The 17602-nt window shown below is 36.5% G+C and overlaps 1 protein-coding gene across 3 annotated transcripts in view; it reads right to left on the bottom strand.

Moving 5' to 3' along the window:
- LOC150095606 (heat shock factor 2-binding protein-like) overlaps positions 1-17602 on the bottom strand; it is a 142567-nt gene that overhangs the window by 112941 nt on the left and 12024 nt on the right. For all 3 annotated transcript variants that reach the window (XM_090410383.1, XM_090410382.1, XM_090410384.1), the window contains exon 3: positions 5307-5402. In XM_090410383.1, coding sequence (XP_090266509.1) covers positions 5307-5402 — 96 coding nt within the window. The remainder of the gene's footprint in view (positions 1-5306; positions 5403-17602) is intronic.

Here is a 17602-nt window from a genome sequence, read left to right as displayed (position 1 = left end):
GTTTGTTATAGTAAAAATCCTCTAGAAATGGCACTGCTGTTATGAATGGGACATTTCAGCAGAGTTTATCATGAGCAAGTTCATTGTAAATAGTGATGTTTCTACAGAGAGAGAGAGAGAGAGAAGGGGGCAGTAGAAACCAAATGAACTCAATTAAAACAAAATTACAGTCAATTCTCATTATACAAAACTTGCAGAGACTATAGGAATAATCTGTTATAGTAGATAGTTGGCTATAGAAATTTTTTAGCAGAGCACTGTACCTATGGAGATTTTGCTTCAGGACTTTTCAGTAGTCTATTATAGTGAGAGGGCTTGTTATAGCAAAGTTCACAATAGTGAGTCAACTGTAGAATAAATAAGATGAAATGACATATTTCACTATTTTTGAAAGTTTATTTTTCACTTGGTTAGACTATAATAAATTTAGTTTAATCCTTTATCCAAGTGTGAGCAAACAAAGTTTGCGCCTGAAAGTATCTTCAGGACTGGGGTAAGGTGGTACAACACCGGGCAACTCATTGCAAGGATGGGGCAAGCTAACATCACTCCTATCTCAGTATCTCCCATAATGCAAAACACATCTCCTTGCAGATATGTCTAATGTTATGCATTAAGGGAAGGGCCACTACCCAGACTAATTTCGACCTTTAAGGAGATGTGTTTTGCATTATGGGAGATACTGAGATAGGGGTGATGTTACCTTGCTCCACCTTTGCAACGAGTTGCCCGGCGTTGTACCACCTTACCCCAGTCCTGAAGATACTTTCAGGTGCAAACTTTATTTGCTCACACTTAGATAAAGGATTAAACTAAATGTATTATAGTCTAACCAGGTGAAAAATAAACTTTCAACGTGGAAGAATAACTTGACTGAATGCAGATAGTACTCTAGTGTCAGAAACTAATGAGATTGTTCAATTAATGAGTACTCACTTTACTAAGATATATCAACCAGGTGTATGTAACATGGTCCACAGTACTACTGCTACATTGGATGAAGAGTTAGAGGTGAATGAAAGTGAGGTTGAAGAGCTATTGCATACCCTGGATAAGAATTTGTCAATAGGGACAGATGGAATATCAGCATGTTTGCTAAAGGAATGTTCAGCCAAACTGGCTAGGTCTTTTACATGTTCGTATAACTTGAATCTCAGCTCAGGAATGATACCGCAAGAATGGAAGGAATGTATGATAGTTCCATTATACAAAAACTGATGTGTCTACCAACTTATCAGTATCTCTGCTGTGGTAGTGAAGATTTTAGAGAAGTTAGTAAGAACTTGCATACAGAAATGGGTAGACAAACAAAACAAGCTATACTCTGCAAGGAGCAACATGGGTTTACTAAAGGAAGGCAATGTTTTAGCAATTTGCTCATATTTTATAACAATGTTATGGCCGAGTTGGATAAAGGGAATGGATTTACTAGGATAATGTTGGATATTGCTAAGACATTTGATAGGATACCAGATGAAAGACTGTTGCATAAACTGGAGAAAATGGGATTGGAATATAAACTCTTGACTTGGATCAGTGGAAGGTTGACAGACAGATATCAAAAAATGATATATAGTGGGTGTGAAACTGCCAGACTTAAGGTGACCAGTGGTGTACTTCAGGTTCAGTTCTTGGGCCACTGTTGTTCAATCTATACATTAATGACATTAGAAAGGGTCTAACAGAAAATGTGCAACTGTTTGCCAATTTATTTATTTCGTATCCAAACACAAGTGGTACAGTAGTAAGTAAGTGGTACAACATGATTTACAACAAATTAGGATACATTACAATGAGATCAGCTTAGATTTGGCAGGTGAATTATACAGGGAATAATAATTAAATATGAAAAAAGGGAAACTATACATAACTTATATACAATAAATATGGTCAGATGTTCCTCCAGTATCTTGCATTGCACAATCAACTACTCTTTCTGTGCAAGATAAAAGGTCCTCTTTTGTGTAAGGTGATGGAAGAAGGGGACAAGAAAGAAGGTGTTCCATGGACTGGGTTGTCCACACTCACAATTGTCTGGGTCAGTGAGGTAGCCCCATGTGATGAGGTTTTGTTTGCAGCGTCCTATCATTCAAAGTCTGTTGAGGCATTTCCAAGTATTCCAATCCAAGTGGGCACCATGTGGAAGATGTTCGGCTGTTGGAACACCAGTATTATTTTCAGGTTTGCTGATGATGCGAATTTAAGAGTGAAAAGAGTAATGAAGGAGATAGAAGATGCAGTTGAAGAAACAGTACCAGAAGAAGAGAAGAAAAGAAGAAATGGATTACACAAGAAACACTGAAGTTAGTACAGGAGAAAAGAATGTTGAAGATAAGAAGGGATACATCAGAACAAATAGAAGAAAGTGTAATGAGGTGAAAAAAGCAGTCAGAATGGATAAGATGAAATGGTTAGAAGCTCAATGCAACAATATATAAACACTACCATGGAGAGCATAAAACAAGGGAGGTATACAAAATGATCAGAACCATTAATAGAAAGTGGCAACCAAAACAGACCACAATTAAAGATGAAAAAGGCAAAGTATTGATGAATAAAGAAAAAATTGTACAGCGGTGGACAAGATACTGTAGTGAGTTATATGAAGAAAAACTAGATTCAGATAGCGTTGGGAAACTGACTGAAGAATTGAAGCAGATATCACCACCAGGTAATGAGCATGATATGGACATTTTAAGAGGAGAGGTAGAAAAAACAATAGGACGGCTAAAACACAACAAGAGTCCTGGTAACGATAACATTACTGGAGAAATGATTAAATATGGTGGTGAAAGTATGGTTACAGAAATGCACCAACTATGTAATATGGTATGGAAAGAAGGGAAAATGCCAGAGGAGTGGGTGAAATCAATATTAGTAACATTATACAAGAAAGGAAATAAGCTAGAATGTAAAAATTATAGAACAATTGCCTTGATAAGTCACCTTGGTAAAGTGATGATGATCATATTGACAGAAAGATTGAGAACACAATTGGAAGCATACCTTGCAGATGAGCAAGCAGGATTTAGGAAGGATAGAACTACAATTCAACAGATTTTGACAATGAGGTTAATAGCAGAGAAAGCTAGGAGAAAAAACAAAACACATTGCTTTGTTGACTTTCAGAAAGCATTTGACAGTATTGACCAGAAAGTGACATTAGCAGTTCTGGAATCCTATGGAATTGATAAAAAACTAATAGCTATATTAAACGATGTTTACCAGAATGCAGTTGCAGCAGTTAGAATAGGTGATGATTTGGGGAAATGGTTTAAAACAAGCAGAGGTACTAGACAGGGAGACCCAATATCACCAAGAATTTTCATTGCACATTTAGAAAGAGCAATGGATAAAATGAAAGAAGATGCCAAAGGAATATCTGTACACGGACTGAGAATTAACAATCTGAGATTTGCAGATGACACTGTTATTATTGAAGAAGAAGACGAAAGAGAATTACAAAAAACACTGAAACTGTTAAATGAGGAAGGGAAGAGATTTGGACTTGTTATGAACTTTGAAAAAACAAAGACAATGGTATTTGGTGAGAAGAACATGAAACAAAAGATACAAGTGGATGGAACTGATATAGAAAATGTAGAACAATTCACATATTTGTGAAGTAAACTGACATATGACTTGGATTGTAAAAAAGAAATAAAGATCAGGATTGCAAAGGGAAGAACAAATCTGAAGGCCATGGATAACATCTGGAAAAGTAAAGTGATCAGTCTACAAACAAAACTAAGAGTATTGGAAACATGCATCTTCAGCAGTGTACTGTACGGATCTGAAACGTGGGTAATAAATAAGGAATCAAGAAAAAGAATTTTGGCATTTGAAAGAACTTGTTACAGGAAGATTCTAAGAATAGGATGGGTACAGAAAATCATCAATGAAGTGCTCTATCAGAAGATACAACCAAAACAGAATCTAATGCAGAAGATTATAAAACGGAAGCTGCAATTATTTGGACACATATGTAGAATGAGTGAGGACTGGAAGATAAAGACATTTATGTCTAGTATTTTGGATGGTTTAAACAGAAGAGGTAGACCATACAGAGAATGGATAGACGATATAAAAGACTGGTGTGGAATGGGTGTACAAAAACTGCGGCACTGTGCACTGGACAAAGAAAGGTGGAAGAAGATAGTGAAACAGGCATCAGACATCAACGGGCAGTGAGCCCATGATTCGTGATGATGATGATTCGAAGATTGGCAGCGCAATCAAGGATGCTACTGATAATCCAGCACTTCTAATAAACTTCTAATGAGTCCATTATTTGAGCAATTTTTATGGATACAACATAGATGAAAATGTGCTCTATGATGAGCTGTGGATAAAGGGACACAGACTATAGGCCTTTAGGCATATAGGCCTATTTTTTGCAGATGTCTTGCAACAGCTTGTTGAGATATCTGCATACCTATGCTTGAAAGAAGTCAACTTGCAAGCTGATCTGCTGTGTCATCGATTATGTTTTGCTATTATAACCAAAAATCTGTCTTCATGCTCTGTGGTAGAATGAATGTGACCTCTTAGCAAACATCTGGAACACATTCCATTAGTTTTGAAATGGCACCCAGAGATGGATACAACACTATGAGATTCCAAACTCTCTGGCAATATCAGTAATTTTGTGGCCTTCTTCAACCTTTCCAATAATTCTTCCCTGTGTGAAATCATTCAGATGATGTCTTTGAGACATTACAAGACATTCAAGTTTGCAACTTTATTCCTTCATGAAAAGAGCTTCCTTCAAACACAAATCACTTAGCACATCCTTTTGCCTTTTATCCTGTCGAGTGCTACCATGTGATCGCTTTGTGCATGATTTGAAAATTTGAATGTGTACTGGCTTTCTACTTGAAATCATCAGTTATACAAATTGCCACAAGCTGATACATCTGAATTTGCAATTTTAATTTTCAGAAATAGTGTTCGTCTTTAGGTTTTGGACATCAATATAAAACAATAAAGATACAGTCAGCTCTCACTATAGCAAATACAGAAATAGTTTGTTCTGGTGGATAGTTTGCAATAGTGAATTTCTTTTGGCACTGTATCTATGAGCTTTGGTCAGGATTTTTAAGTCTGTAATGGTCAGTATGTTATTCGTTTTATTATTATTAATAGAGACTCCATGGAGTCAGGGACTCATCATATAATGGCTTATTATAGTGGCATTTGCTATTACTTTCCAAGGTGTATAAATATATTTCTGAGTTATGCTTCATATACAATATAATAATAAATAAATAAATAATGATATATTTTTATTTGTTTTTTTATTTTACTTGACTTCCACTTTGTCTTTGAAATAAATCTTTTGTCAATTCCCATTCTGATTCCAGTTCTGCTACATCTGCTTTAATTTTATATAAGAATTCAAGCTAATGAATGTAAAAAAAAAAAAAGTCTTAGAAACAAACGAAAATAAAAGTTAATTTTAAAATTAAAAATTTTAGAAATTAATAGATCAATCTTCAGTAATTCATATAAAAATTTCCATTGATGAATATATCTTATTTAACATTATTACTACCATTATATTTTCCACTTGGATATAATCTGATTCCTCAAATGACAAATCTTTTTTTTTTTCATCCCCTGTGAATTTCCATAATTCTTCATCATTATCATCAAATTCCTGATGTGTACCCTCAATATGAAAAGGGGTAGGTGTCAAGGATATTATGATACTACTACACGATTAAATTACAGTATTACAAAACTTCCTATCAAAAATTTTAGGTCCAAATTAGTCTGTAGAGTTTAGACTTTGGTCTTCTAATTGTAGCAATCACCCAATTTTGGTCTTCCTCTGATTTTTTTTTCCCCTCCATCCTGGCATCAAACACCTGTTTTGCTAGCCTTTCCTCCCTTATTCTGTTTAAGTAATCATAACCATCTCAGATTAGATCTGCTCACACCCTATTGGAAGCTAATTATATTTGTTTGATACCATCTGTTCACTCCCTTGTTCCGTGCTTGGTCTCTGAAGGAGAGCTTCTAAACTATGTACAAAATAAATAAAAAATACAAAAAAAAAAAAAAATTAAATGATAAAATCTTTATCTCCTTTAATGGCTAGAGGAGACAACATCTCCAGAATCTTAACCACAGAATAACTGCAACTGCTCTATAGTTTACAATTAAATTTAATGGAATATCAGAACAATTAAAAGGTTTAATTATATCTGTGTTGTATTTATTCCATTAAAGTTAATTATGAGTGAAAACCAGTACATAAGCTTAAATAGAATCTATAGTTTATTGCCTCCATTTTACAACTACTCTTATGATATGGCATTCTGCTACCCTAATTACATTCTTTAGGGCTCTTCCAATCAAATTCTTCGATTGGAAGAGCCCTAAAGCTCTACCATTACATAACTAAATCAAATAACACTAAGTTTCCTTAGCACATTTTCTTAATCAAATGTGGCAAAAACTCAAGTTTTACCATTGGCATCCAGAGTACTGGTATTTTAAATTTCAATTTTTCCATTCCTCTAAAAATAACACCTATTATTTCATCATCTAGAGTAGCAGAATATACTGAATTAGCTTTGCATTAGGAACATTCCCCCCCCCCCCACGATTTATATATTCAGCATAATAACAAAGTATCATGTGCTGCTACTATAAATGGCCACACCTATCCTCTGTATGCAATCAGTAAACATTTGCCAATAATGGGAAAACATGGCGATGTACGCCAATTTGACCAGAGGCAGATAATTGGTGCCCAGAGGGCAGGTGCCAGTATTTCGGAAACAGTTGCACTTGTTGGCTGCTCCCATACTACTATATCAAGGGTGTACCAGGACTGGATTAACAATGAACAGACATCCAGTAGAAGGGCTCACATTGGTCAGCCACACATGGTTGATCATTCTAAAGGTGAGCATCAGGAGTCACGACTGGTATCTCAGCAGCAATGTGCAACAGTCACACATCTCACCCACCAGGGCAACAGCAGGACAGTTCAACCATTTCCACATGAACCATGCAGCATACCTTGCTTTGGCTGGGATTCCACAGCCAGAGACCAACAAAGGTACCCATGATGACTGCCAGGCATTGCAAACAACACCTCATGTGGACCAAGGAATGTCAGCAACGTACCTTCAACAGATGGAAGAAGGTCATCTGGAGTGATGAGTCCCATTTCCTGCTGCACCATGCTGACGGAAGGTTTACATTTCATATAAACAGCATGAAGCCCTATTCTCTGGTTGCACAGCTTGGGTTCAACAGGAAGGTAGAGGTGGTGGTGTTATGATATGGGGAGCTTTTTCCTGGAATGCCCAAGGTCCATTGGTTATCATCCCACAAACACTGAAGGGTGAATGCTACAGGGACCTGTTAGTCGACCATGGTGTCATCTTTCAACAGGTCAACACACCTTGTCATTGGGCTCATACAACTGCTGATCAGTTAGAGGTACAAGACAACAAATTTGCCACATTGCCTTGGCTCCCCAAACTCCTGACTGTAACTCAATTGAACATGTGTGGGACATACTAGGACAGGGTGTGAGAACTAATGATCCTCCTTTACAGAATGAGCATGAACTGACAAAGTTGCTACAGTAGACATGGGTCAAGTTACACATGAAGGATGCTCGATACCTTGTGGAATCTATTCCTAGGCGTCGGCAAGGTGTGATTGCACAGGGAAGTGGACAAATGTGTTATTAGGTGGGTATTCCTAATGCAAAGATCACTCAGTATATACAGAAAGATGGCTTCCAGAAAATGAATTGGCAGGATTGTATGCCATCTTCACTCCTATTTCTAATCTATGTGAATCATATCGCTAAGGAAAGTGGTATTAAACCTGATATTCAAATAATAGATATAAAGTTTACTTCATTATCCTCAGAAATGATTCTTCTCCTAGTCTTCTTGTCTTCAAGAGCATTTCACAAGATTAAATACAAGGTGTGATAATTAAATGCTCAGAATGCACACACAGAAACTATATTTGTTTTCTTCTGTAGACTAGTTAGTGGCTACTATTACCTTCAAAGTATTCCCTTTATGCAGCTATGCACTTAGATTATGCTACCTTTGTTCAAACTATTCCTGGAACTGGTCTTCTGGAATGTTTTATATTTCTGTCACCACATGACATGAGATGTGAAAAATTCTGTGTCCTCCTTTTCAAGGCATTCTTCAGTTTGGGAACAGACAAAAGTCACAGGGGGATATATCTGATGAATATGGATGAATGACAGTCTAATTTTGTAATTGATTTTTTAGCTAGAAAAAAAAAATGCCCCTTCAATGTAGCTGCATCATGTATAGGGACTTTGAAGGGGCATTTTTTTCTGGCTAAAAAATCAATCAGAAAATTAGACTGTCATCCATATTCAAATATATCCCCCTGTGACTTTTTGCTGTTTCCAGAACTGAAAAATGCCTTGAAAAGGAGGACACAGAATTTTTCTCATCTCATGTCTTGTGGTGACAGAAATATAAAGTATTCCAGAAGACAAGTTCAATGTGTAGGAGCATTGTAATAATGGACGATCCGACTGTTTGACTTAAAGTACAGGTCTCTTTTTATAAACAGCTTCACATAACCTTGCAAGCACTTCTTTACTAAATAACAATGCTGGTTCACTGTTTGTCCTTGTTTGATGAATTTGAAGTGAACTATGCTCTTATGATTGCAAACACAAACATTTGTTGTCTTGATCTACAATCATGACATGAGCTTTTTCAGTCTTGGTGAAGATGATGTTTTCCATTGCATGCTTTAGTTTCAGGCTATGTTGAAACCACCAAGTTTCATCAAAAGTAATAACTCTATCAAAAACAGCCAACTATGAAAAAAACTATGAACAAGCATTCAAGTCAATACTGTTTTAGATTTGCACTGAAAATTCGGCGAACCCTTTTTCTGTAAAAATGGTTTCTTGCAATCAAAATTTTCCTCACTATTTCTCTGTCTGAATTTAATTCTTCTGCCCTTAACTATATACTTAATTGTCAGTCGAACCAAACTAACTGTCACACTCTTTCCATATTCTCACAAGCTTCATGAGTTAGTGGTTGCCTGGTTCTGCTGCTCCTCACATCTTCCATTTCCTCTTTAAACCTGTTATGCCACTCCACTCAAACACACTAGACTCTTCAAGACATCATCACCATAAACCACTCTTAACATGTCTAGAGTTTCACTTGCTCTTTTGTCTAATTTTACACAAAACTCAATGCTAATGTGCTGTTCTAAATTTCATTCACTCGTTTTTCTGCTGAAAGCGACAAACACACATATGCATAATCTACAGCAGCATAATCTACTTGTCGACTACTGATGATTGTTTTGATACAATTCAAGGCAACAGCAAGCACATGACCAAACATGCATAATCAAGTGGTTCTGACTGACTCATCATGCACATGATTTTACAAAGCCATTCTGGGAATTTGTAGTACCTCATAATTGCTGCAACAAATTTGGTATAAAAACTGGCAATAAAAAGTCTATAATTGTGAAAATAAAGACTTTTTATTGCCAGTTTTCATACCAAATTTGTTGCAGCAAAAATATCAACTGCATTCTCAGTAATGAACCTGTAGAACAAAATAAAAATTTTAGCTTTTCAGGTACAATATTTAGACAAGTAAACACAAATGAATGGAATCAGATTACACAATAAATAAACTGGTATGGTGGAAAGCCAGTAGAATAAATCTATAAAGCTGCTTACAGTTACTTAAGAGATGGTGAGATCCAAAAGAGATTAACTGATGAATTGAAGAAAATATGACCATCAATGGAAAGAGGCTAAAATAATATCAATTTTTAAGAAGGGAAATAGAAGTTTTTGTGAAAATTACAGAGGTATTAGCTTATTAAATGCGGCATATAAATTATAAAGTAAAATTTTAACTAAAAGATTTGCCAATATTACTGACAGTTTGTTATCAGAGGAACAGGCTAGATTTAAGAAACTGTAAAAGTTACATTGTTGATGTATTTTCACTAAAACTACTCAGATCAAAAAGACCAGAATTTAATTTAGACTCGCTTGGCATTCACAGATTATGAAAAGCCTTTGACCGAGTTAACAGAAAAAAATTCATAATAGAAGACCAAGTCTATTTAAAACAGTTATTAAATGCAATTAAGAGCCTACATAATAATACAACTGCAATCATAAATATCAACGAACACACAGCAGAAGAAATAGAAACTAACGAGAGTCTGACAAGAATGTAGCCTTTTTCCTACCTTACTTAATATATACGGTATATAGATGATCTGATAAGAAAGTGGAACTCTGTAGTAAACCCAGGCACAAACATCAATCAACATACAACAGTAAACACAATACTTTTTGCAGATGATCAAGTAAATATACAAAAATCAGAAGATGATCTACAGAGATCAATTCACACAGCAATTAACTAGTGAATACAATTTACGAATCTCATTAAAAAAATAAATAAAATAAAACTATGGCATTCTGTAGTAAATATTCCATATGAACTAAAATAGTAATTGAAAACCAAATTTTATAACAAGTAACACATTTTCAATATGTAACATAACATTTTATACAGATAATGATATAGAGAATAAAATTAAAATTTTGAAGTTATGGCAGTACCAACAATATTATACGGGTCAGAAAAATAGATAGAGACAAAAAACAAAAAAAAAAAAAAAAGATGAAAGTAGAATATAAACAGCTGAAATGAAATTTCTTAGAATAGTTGGAGAATGCACAAGAATGAATAAAATACAAAATGATGAAATCAGAAAGGAATTATAAATACAAGCCATAAATGATAAAATCAAAGAACACCAAACAAATTGGAGAGAATATATACAAAGAAAATACCCATAATTATAGAATAAAGGAGGGAAAAGGCTACCAAAAGAAGTAACAAAGTATAAACTGAAAGAAAAAAGAGACATAATCTAAAAAGAGAATGAAACTATAATCTTTAGGATGCCAAAACAAGCTAGTTCTTGAAAGAAGAAGATTAATTGTGGAGAAGGCTCTAAGTAAAAATACAAATATTCATGCCTAGGGAGGGAAAGCACCAATAGAATGGGTAATTCTAATACCCATTCAAAAAAATAAGGAAGCAGTATGGCCTGCAAAAACTAGAGAACAATTGCTTTAATGAGTCATGGGAAAAAATATTTATGATGTTATAAAGAGAAAGAATAAGGAAACTAATAGAAGAAAATCGAGTAGATGACAAGCAAGATTCAGAAGAGACAGGCATACTGTGCAGCAAATATTAATGTTAAGATTAATTGTGGAGAGAGATCTTAGTAAAAATATAAATATTCAACTTCTACTTCTTAAGATTCAAGCTGTACTTGAATCTTAAGAAGTAGATGGGAATCTGATATTGTCTGTTGCTGAATATCAATGATAATGCAGTGGATGCTATGAGAAATTGTGGTGAAACAGGAACATGGTTCTTGACAAGAGGTACAAGACAAGGAGACCTAATATTACCAAGCATCTTTATCATGCGTTTGGAAACAACAATAAGTGTCATAAAGGGAATTTCAATTCAAGGTACAAAAAGCCATCAAAGGCTTGAAATGTGGAAAGGCAGCAGGAGTAGATGATATTCGACCAGAAATGCTGAAGTATGGTGGTATAAGAGTCTTACAGTGGCTGCACTGCATAGTTCAGAAAGCCTGGACAGAGGGACGAATTCCCGATGATTGGAGTAGAGCTCTCATAGTACCCATATATAAAAAGGGAAATAAAACTGAATGTGAGAATTACAGAGGTATTTCCCTACTGAGTGTTCCTGGCAAGATCTATGCAAGTATACTTGAGAAACGGTTGAGAAGAATTGTGGAAGAAAAGCTTGGTGAAGAACAAGCTGGATTCAGGCCAAATAGAGGCTGTCAGGATCAGATCTTCACTTTACGACAAATAGTCGAGAAAGCATGGGAATATAACAAAGATCTGTATTTAAGTTTTGTCGATTTGGAAAAGGCATATGACAAGGTGCCAAGAGAGAAGCTATTCAATACGCTGCAGTTATATGGTGTCAATGGGGCATTATATCAAGCAATACTTAGTCTTTATTTGAGTTGTGAGTCAGCAGTTAGAATTGAAGGAAGTACAGGAAGATGGTTTAATGTTAAATCTGGTGTGAGACAAGGATGTACATTATCCCCTCTGTTATTCATTATCTATATGGATCACATTATGAAGGAATGTGGTATTAAACCTGATATCAAAATTGGAGATGTTAATGTCAGCTCTTTGCTTTATGCGGATGATGTTATACTTCTAAATAAATCCGCTACAAGTCTGCAAGATTCTCTGACTAAATTGAATAGCTGTTGTAATAGATATGGTATGAAGGTCAGCAATAAAAAGACAAAGACAATGAAAATAGGCAGAATCATTGAAAATGTCAACTGTGTTGTGAATGGAGAACCTGTGGAACAAGTAAAACATTTCAGCTACTTAGGCACAATTTTTACTGAAGATGGTAAACTAAATATAGAAATAGACAACAGAATCAGCAAAGCTGGTATGGTGGGAAGTCAATTAAATAAATTCATATGGAATAAGAAAGAAATTAGTCGGAACACTAAATTAGCTGTATACAAGACTGTGTTCAAACCAATTTTAACTTATGGATCTGAGAGCTGGGTCAGAAGTAAAACACTTGACCAAAGACTAGAGACCACAGATATGAGAGTCCTGAGAAAGATTAGAGGCTTGAACAGATGGCATCAATGGCAATATCATATTAAAAATGAGGATATTAGGAAAGAACTTGACATTGTCAGCATCCAGGAATGCGTTAGCAGAGCTAATCTCAGATGGTATGGTCACTTAAATAGAATGGGAGAGGAAAGATTAGCAAAACAAGTGTTCTCTGCCAGGTTGGCAGGAAAACGACCCAGAGGAAGACCAAGATATAGGTGGATTGATACAGTACAAAGTGCCTTAGACGATAGGAATATAAGATCTGATAATGTTAGAGTCTTGACAAGTAACAGACTGATTTGGAGGAAAATTGTAGATAGGAAGTTAGTAATGATGTAATTTTTTCATGTAGTACTATCATATCCTGTACACCCCTTGAGGGTACATTGCAGGAATTTGATGATGATGATGGTACAAAAATCAATAATTTACAATTTGCAGATGACATAGAAGAAGCACTAGAAAGAATGATGCTGGCATTAAATGAAGAAAGAGATATAGGTCGATAGTAAACATTGAAAAAACTAAAACAATGATATTTGGAAAAAAGGGGATAAAAAAGCGAATGAAGGTCAACAAACAGGAGCTAGAAGAGGTTAGAATTTCATGTACCAGGAAGCAACATGAAAGATGATTTACACTGTAAACAAAAAGGAGAAGATCTTGGAATTCCCATTTAAGAACAGAAGTAAATGGGCAAGATATTGAAATATATCAGGTAATGGGCAAGATATCGGGAAAAAATCAAGTTTTGCTACAAAGTTGAGACTGCTGGCAACATGAATATTCACAAGGTGTTCTCTATGATTTTGTACATGCAAATAGTCAAAGACTCTGTGAGACAAATACTGACATTTGAAAGAACACGTTATAGAAAGATTCTAAGCATTGGGTGGATGCAAAAGGTAATAAATAAAGAATTTCTTATATAATAAGATCTGTGTAATACCCATAATTATAGACTCCAACATGTATTGTATCACAGTAAAAATTAATTTATTATAGAGATATTTAATCTTATGTATCATAAGACATCATCAATGTTAGCAGAGAACAACAATAAGAAATCTGAATTAAAGAAATGGTAGAGTACATGTGTTACACTGCAAGCTCTCCATATATACAGTCATGTGTTTTATTATTATTATTTGTGACACCTCCAAGGAGTCCGAAGACTCACCGTGGGAGGACACCTATTGTACAACTCTCCGTCTCCACCACTATACCAATCCTCTACTACCAATCACCTACATCAGTGCCATCTACTGCCCACCACTACCACAGCTAGTATTTTTTGTCTGTAAATTGTATGTGTTCTGAAGGGCCGATTTGTCTGTATGCAGGATGAAAAACCTGAGTTTCTGGCAAAAAAAACCCTGCTACCTCCGTATGAGATCAGCAAACTCACCTTCGATTGAAAAAGTCCACATAAAGATTCCTCCCGTCATGACGAGAATCGAACTTAGTCCTTTTCCAATCGAAAGGTGGTGCAATGTACCATCGTTCTTCCAATTGCGCTACGGAGGCATGTTTTAATTAATATGCCATTGGTCCACTGTAGGTGTCTGGTATAGCCTGTATTCTTTGTTTTCATTGTTTCATTGGTTGAAAACTATTGGGTTGAAAATAAAAATTAAAATAAGATAATTTGAGTTAAAAAAATAACAATTTGAAAATACAAATTTATTTAATACAGTTAAGAATTACAGTTTCCTAAAATGTGGGAAATTGTCATCCTCAACCTTAGGAAGGCAAAACTGGAATATGACAAGAGATTGGTCCTGAGATACAAAGAAAATCCTAAGGAATTTTCTAGCTATGTGGCCAGTAGGAGGAGAAATGATTGTGGAAGAATGATATTGTTGGATAAAAATGAATAGAGTGACTAATGCAAAGGACATAGTGCAATTGTTCAATGAACACTTTATTGGAGTATTTCATCCTGGAGAAGGAGGTTTTAATATTAGAGGGATAGAGCAGGTTCGAAGTTTAGAAGTGCAAGAGGAGAGTGTGTTTCAAATACTGAGTACTCTGGATGTCAATAAAGCTGTTGGACTGGATGGAATTTTGCCATGGGTTTTGAGAGAATGTGCTAAAGCTCCACTGACCTGGCTTTTCAATGAAAGTCTGGCCAAGGGAAAGGTACTCAAGGAGCATAAGGAGGGTAAGATAGTGCCAATGCATAAGGGTGGTAGCAGACTGGAAATGTCAAATTATAGACCAGTTTGTTTCATCAGAAGTTAAGATTTTGGAGAAATTTGTGAGGGACCATATAGAGCATTGTGCAGGTAAGAGTAATGTTATCTGTGAGAGTCAACATGGATTTGTTAAGGGGTGCTCTTGCTTTAGTAATATAACTGCCTTTTATAATAAAGTGACAAGAATTCCAGTGGAGGCATGGAAGGCACTGGGGGGGGAGAGGGAATTGACCTGCTGTGGGACCTGTTCATGAAAGTTTGCCAACAGGAAAATATACCCGAGGAATGGAGGGAGAGTACTCTTGTCCTCATCTACAAGGGTAAAGGGAATGCACAAGACTGTAAAAATTACAGAGGAATAAAGTTGATGTCCCACACAATGAAAATCCTAGAAAGGGTTATTGATGGTAGATTGAGGAAGGAGGTGGAGATTGCAAAGGAACAATTTGGTTTCATGCCTGGTAGATCAACAACAGATGCTATCTTTGGGTTACAGCAGATGATGGAAAAGTATCGAGAGAAACAAAGGGAGCTACATCTGGCATTTATTGATCTGGAGAAAGCATATGATAGAGTGCCAAGGCAAGAAGTCTGGAGGTGTCTGAGGGAGAAGAAGGTGCCGGAGAAATATGTCAGATTGGTGCGGGAAATGTACAGAAATGTGAAGTCAAGTGTTCGGACCTGTCTGGGACAGACAGAAAGTTTTCAAATAACAGTTGGCTTGCATCAAGGGTCAGCATTAAGTCCATTTCTGTTTAATATTGTGCTGGAGGTGGTAACAGAGGAAGTCAGAGATGATGCGCCTTGGACAATGTTGTATGCAGATGACATCTTGCTGGGTGCAGATTCAAGAGAAGAAGCGGGAACTAAACTGGAATGATGGAGAAAAGTACTGGAAGAGAGAGAGGTGTGAGACTGAGCAGAAGTACAGTGGGCGGCAGACAGGAGACAGATCTGGAGCTGGAAGGAAATGTCATCAGGAAGGTGAGAGACTTTAGATACTTATGTTCAACAGTGGAAGAAGATGGAGGAGCTGAGAAGGAAGTGGGATGCAGGATACAAGCGGGTTGGAGGAACTGGAGGGAGATGGCTGGAGTGTTATGCGATAAGAGGGTGCCAATCAATCTGAAAGGCAAAATCTATAGGACAGTAGTGAGGCCAGCTATGACATATGCTATAGAAACTGTGGCCCTTAGGAAAAATAACATCAGCAGAATGGAAGTAGCAGAGATGAGAATGCTTAGGATGTGCGATGTGACCAGAAAGGATCGTCTGAGAAATGACTATGTCAGGGGAACAGTGAAAGTTATGAACTTAGGAGCGAAAATACAGGAGGCAAGGTTGAGATGATTTGGTCATGTGATGAGGAGGGAGGACGAATATGTGGGAAGAAGGGTCATGCAGATGGATGTGCAAGGAGGGCGGACGCATGGGCCGCCAAAGAAGAGATGGAGGGAGCTGATAGAAGAGGACTTGAGGATGAAGAACTTGGATGTGGTGACAGCCCAAGACAGGAAGGTGTGGAGGAGACTCATTATCAACAGTGACCCCACTTAAGTGGGAGAAGCTGCAGAAGAAGAAGAAGAAGAAGAAGATTAGTGAACTGGATTCAGGATTGGCTGTCTGATAGGTATCAGAGAGTTGTGTACGGGGGAGGGGGACGAAGCAATATCAAGGAGCCAGAAGGTTATATATTGTCAATGGATTGCAGGGTATATTCAGTTGTTTGCAGATGTTGCAAAGCTGGGAAGGGTTATTAGTAATAGTGGTAGCCCTGCAAAAGGATTTGAATAAACTGGACAGATGGGAAAAGGAATGGGGTTATCAGTTTATTTAAGATAAATGTAAAGTCTTGAAGTTTGGGATACATTGATGAGCGGCTGCATATTCTATTGGAGGAAATGTACTGGAGAAAGTAGGGACAGCAAGGGATCTAGGAGTAACAATTGATAGAAAACTGAATTTCAGGGAAAATATTGCAAAGGTGGTGAAGGTAAACCAGAGGATTGCTGCAATACTGAGAAGGACGCTGACCTGAAGAGATAAAAGAGTTGCCATCTCATTGTATAAAGCCCTGATCAGACCACATTTGGACTATTGTTCTCAAATTTGGTCCCCTGGATTTGAAGAGGATAAATTAACTGTGGAATGGATGCAGATGAGATAATAAAAATGGAATCAGGACTGTACAATGTCAGTTATGAAGACAGGCTGAGGGAATGTGGACTGCAGAGTTTGGTATATAGAAGAAGGAAAGATGATATGATTGAGACTTTTAAACTGTTTAGAGGTGGTTATATGGTTGACACTGAGGAGTTCTTTCATTCGATGAAACAGAGGGAAAGAGCTAGGACAAGGGGCTATCCCTGGAAGTTATGAAAGGAAGCTGTAAGCAAGAGGGTGAAAAGTGTTTCTTTGCATGGGTAGTTGAACTGTGGAATGCACTGCCTGATAGAGTGGTGAGACATGAATGGTCAATGAGTTAAAGGTGTGGTGTGGTATGATAGACTTTTTGTTTTCTAGAATGGATCCTCCCAACAACAATGTCTTTTGACTCTATGGGGGCCCGAATCATAATAATAATAATATAAATTATCTAGTAAAGAACTATAAGCTTTTAGGCTTCTAACAGTTTCCAAAAAACAACATACTTCACATTACTGATTCTCAACCT

Source organism: Typopeltis vanoorti, chromosome 20 (assembly GCF_054136105.1).
Source record: "Typopeltis vanoorti isolate ZY-2024b chromosome 20, IOZ_Tvanoo_1.0, whole genome shotgun sequence".
In the NCBI taxonomy this organism is placed as follows: domain Eukaryota; kingdom Metazoa; phylum Arthropoda; class Arachnida; order Uropygi; family Thelyphonidae; genus Typopeltis; species Typopeltis vanoorti.
This window is presented reverse-complemented; position numbering and strand designations above follow the sequence as displayed.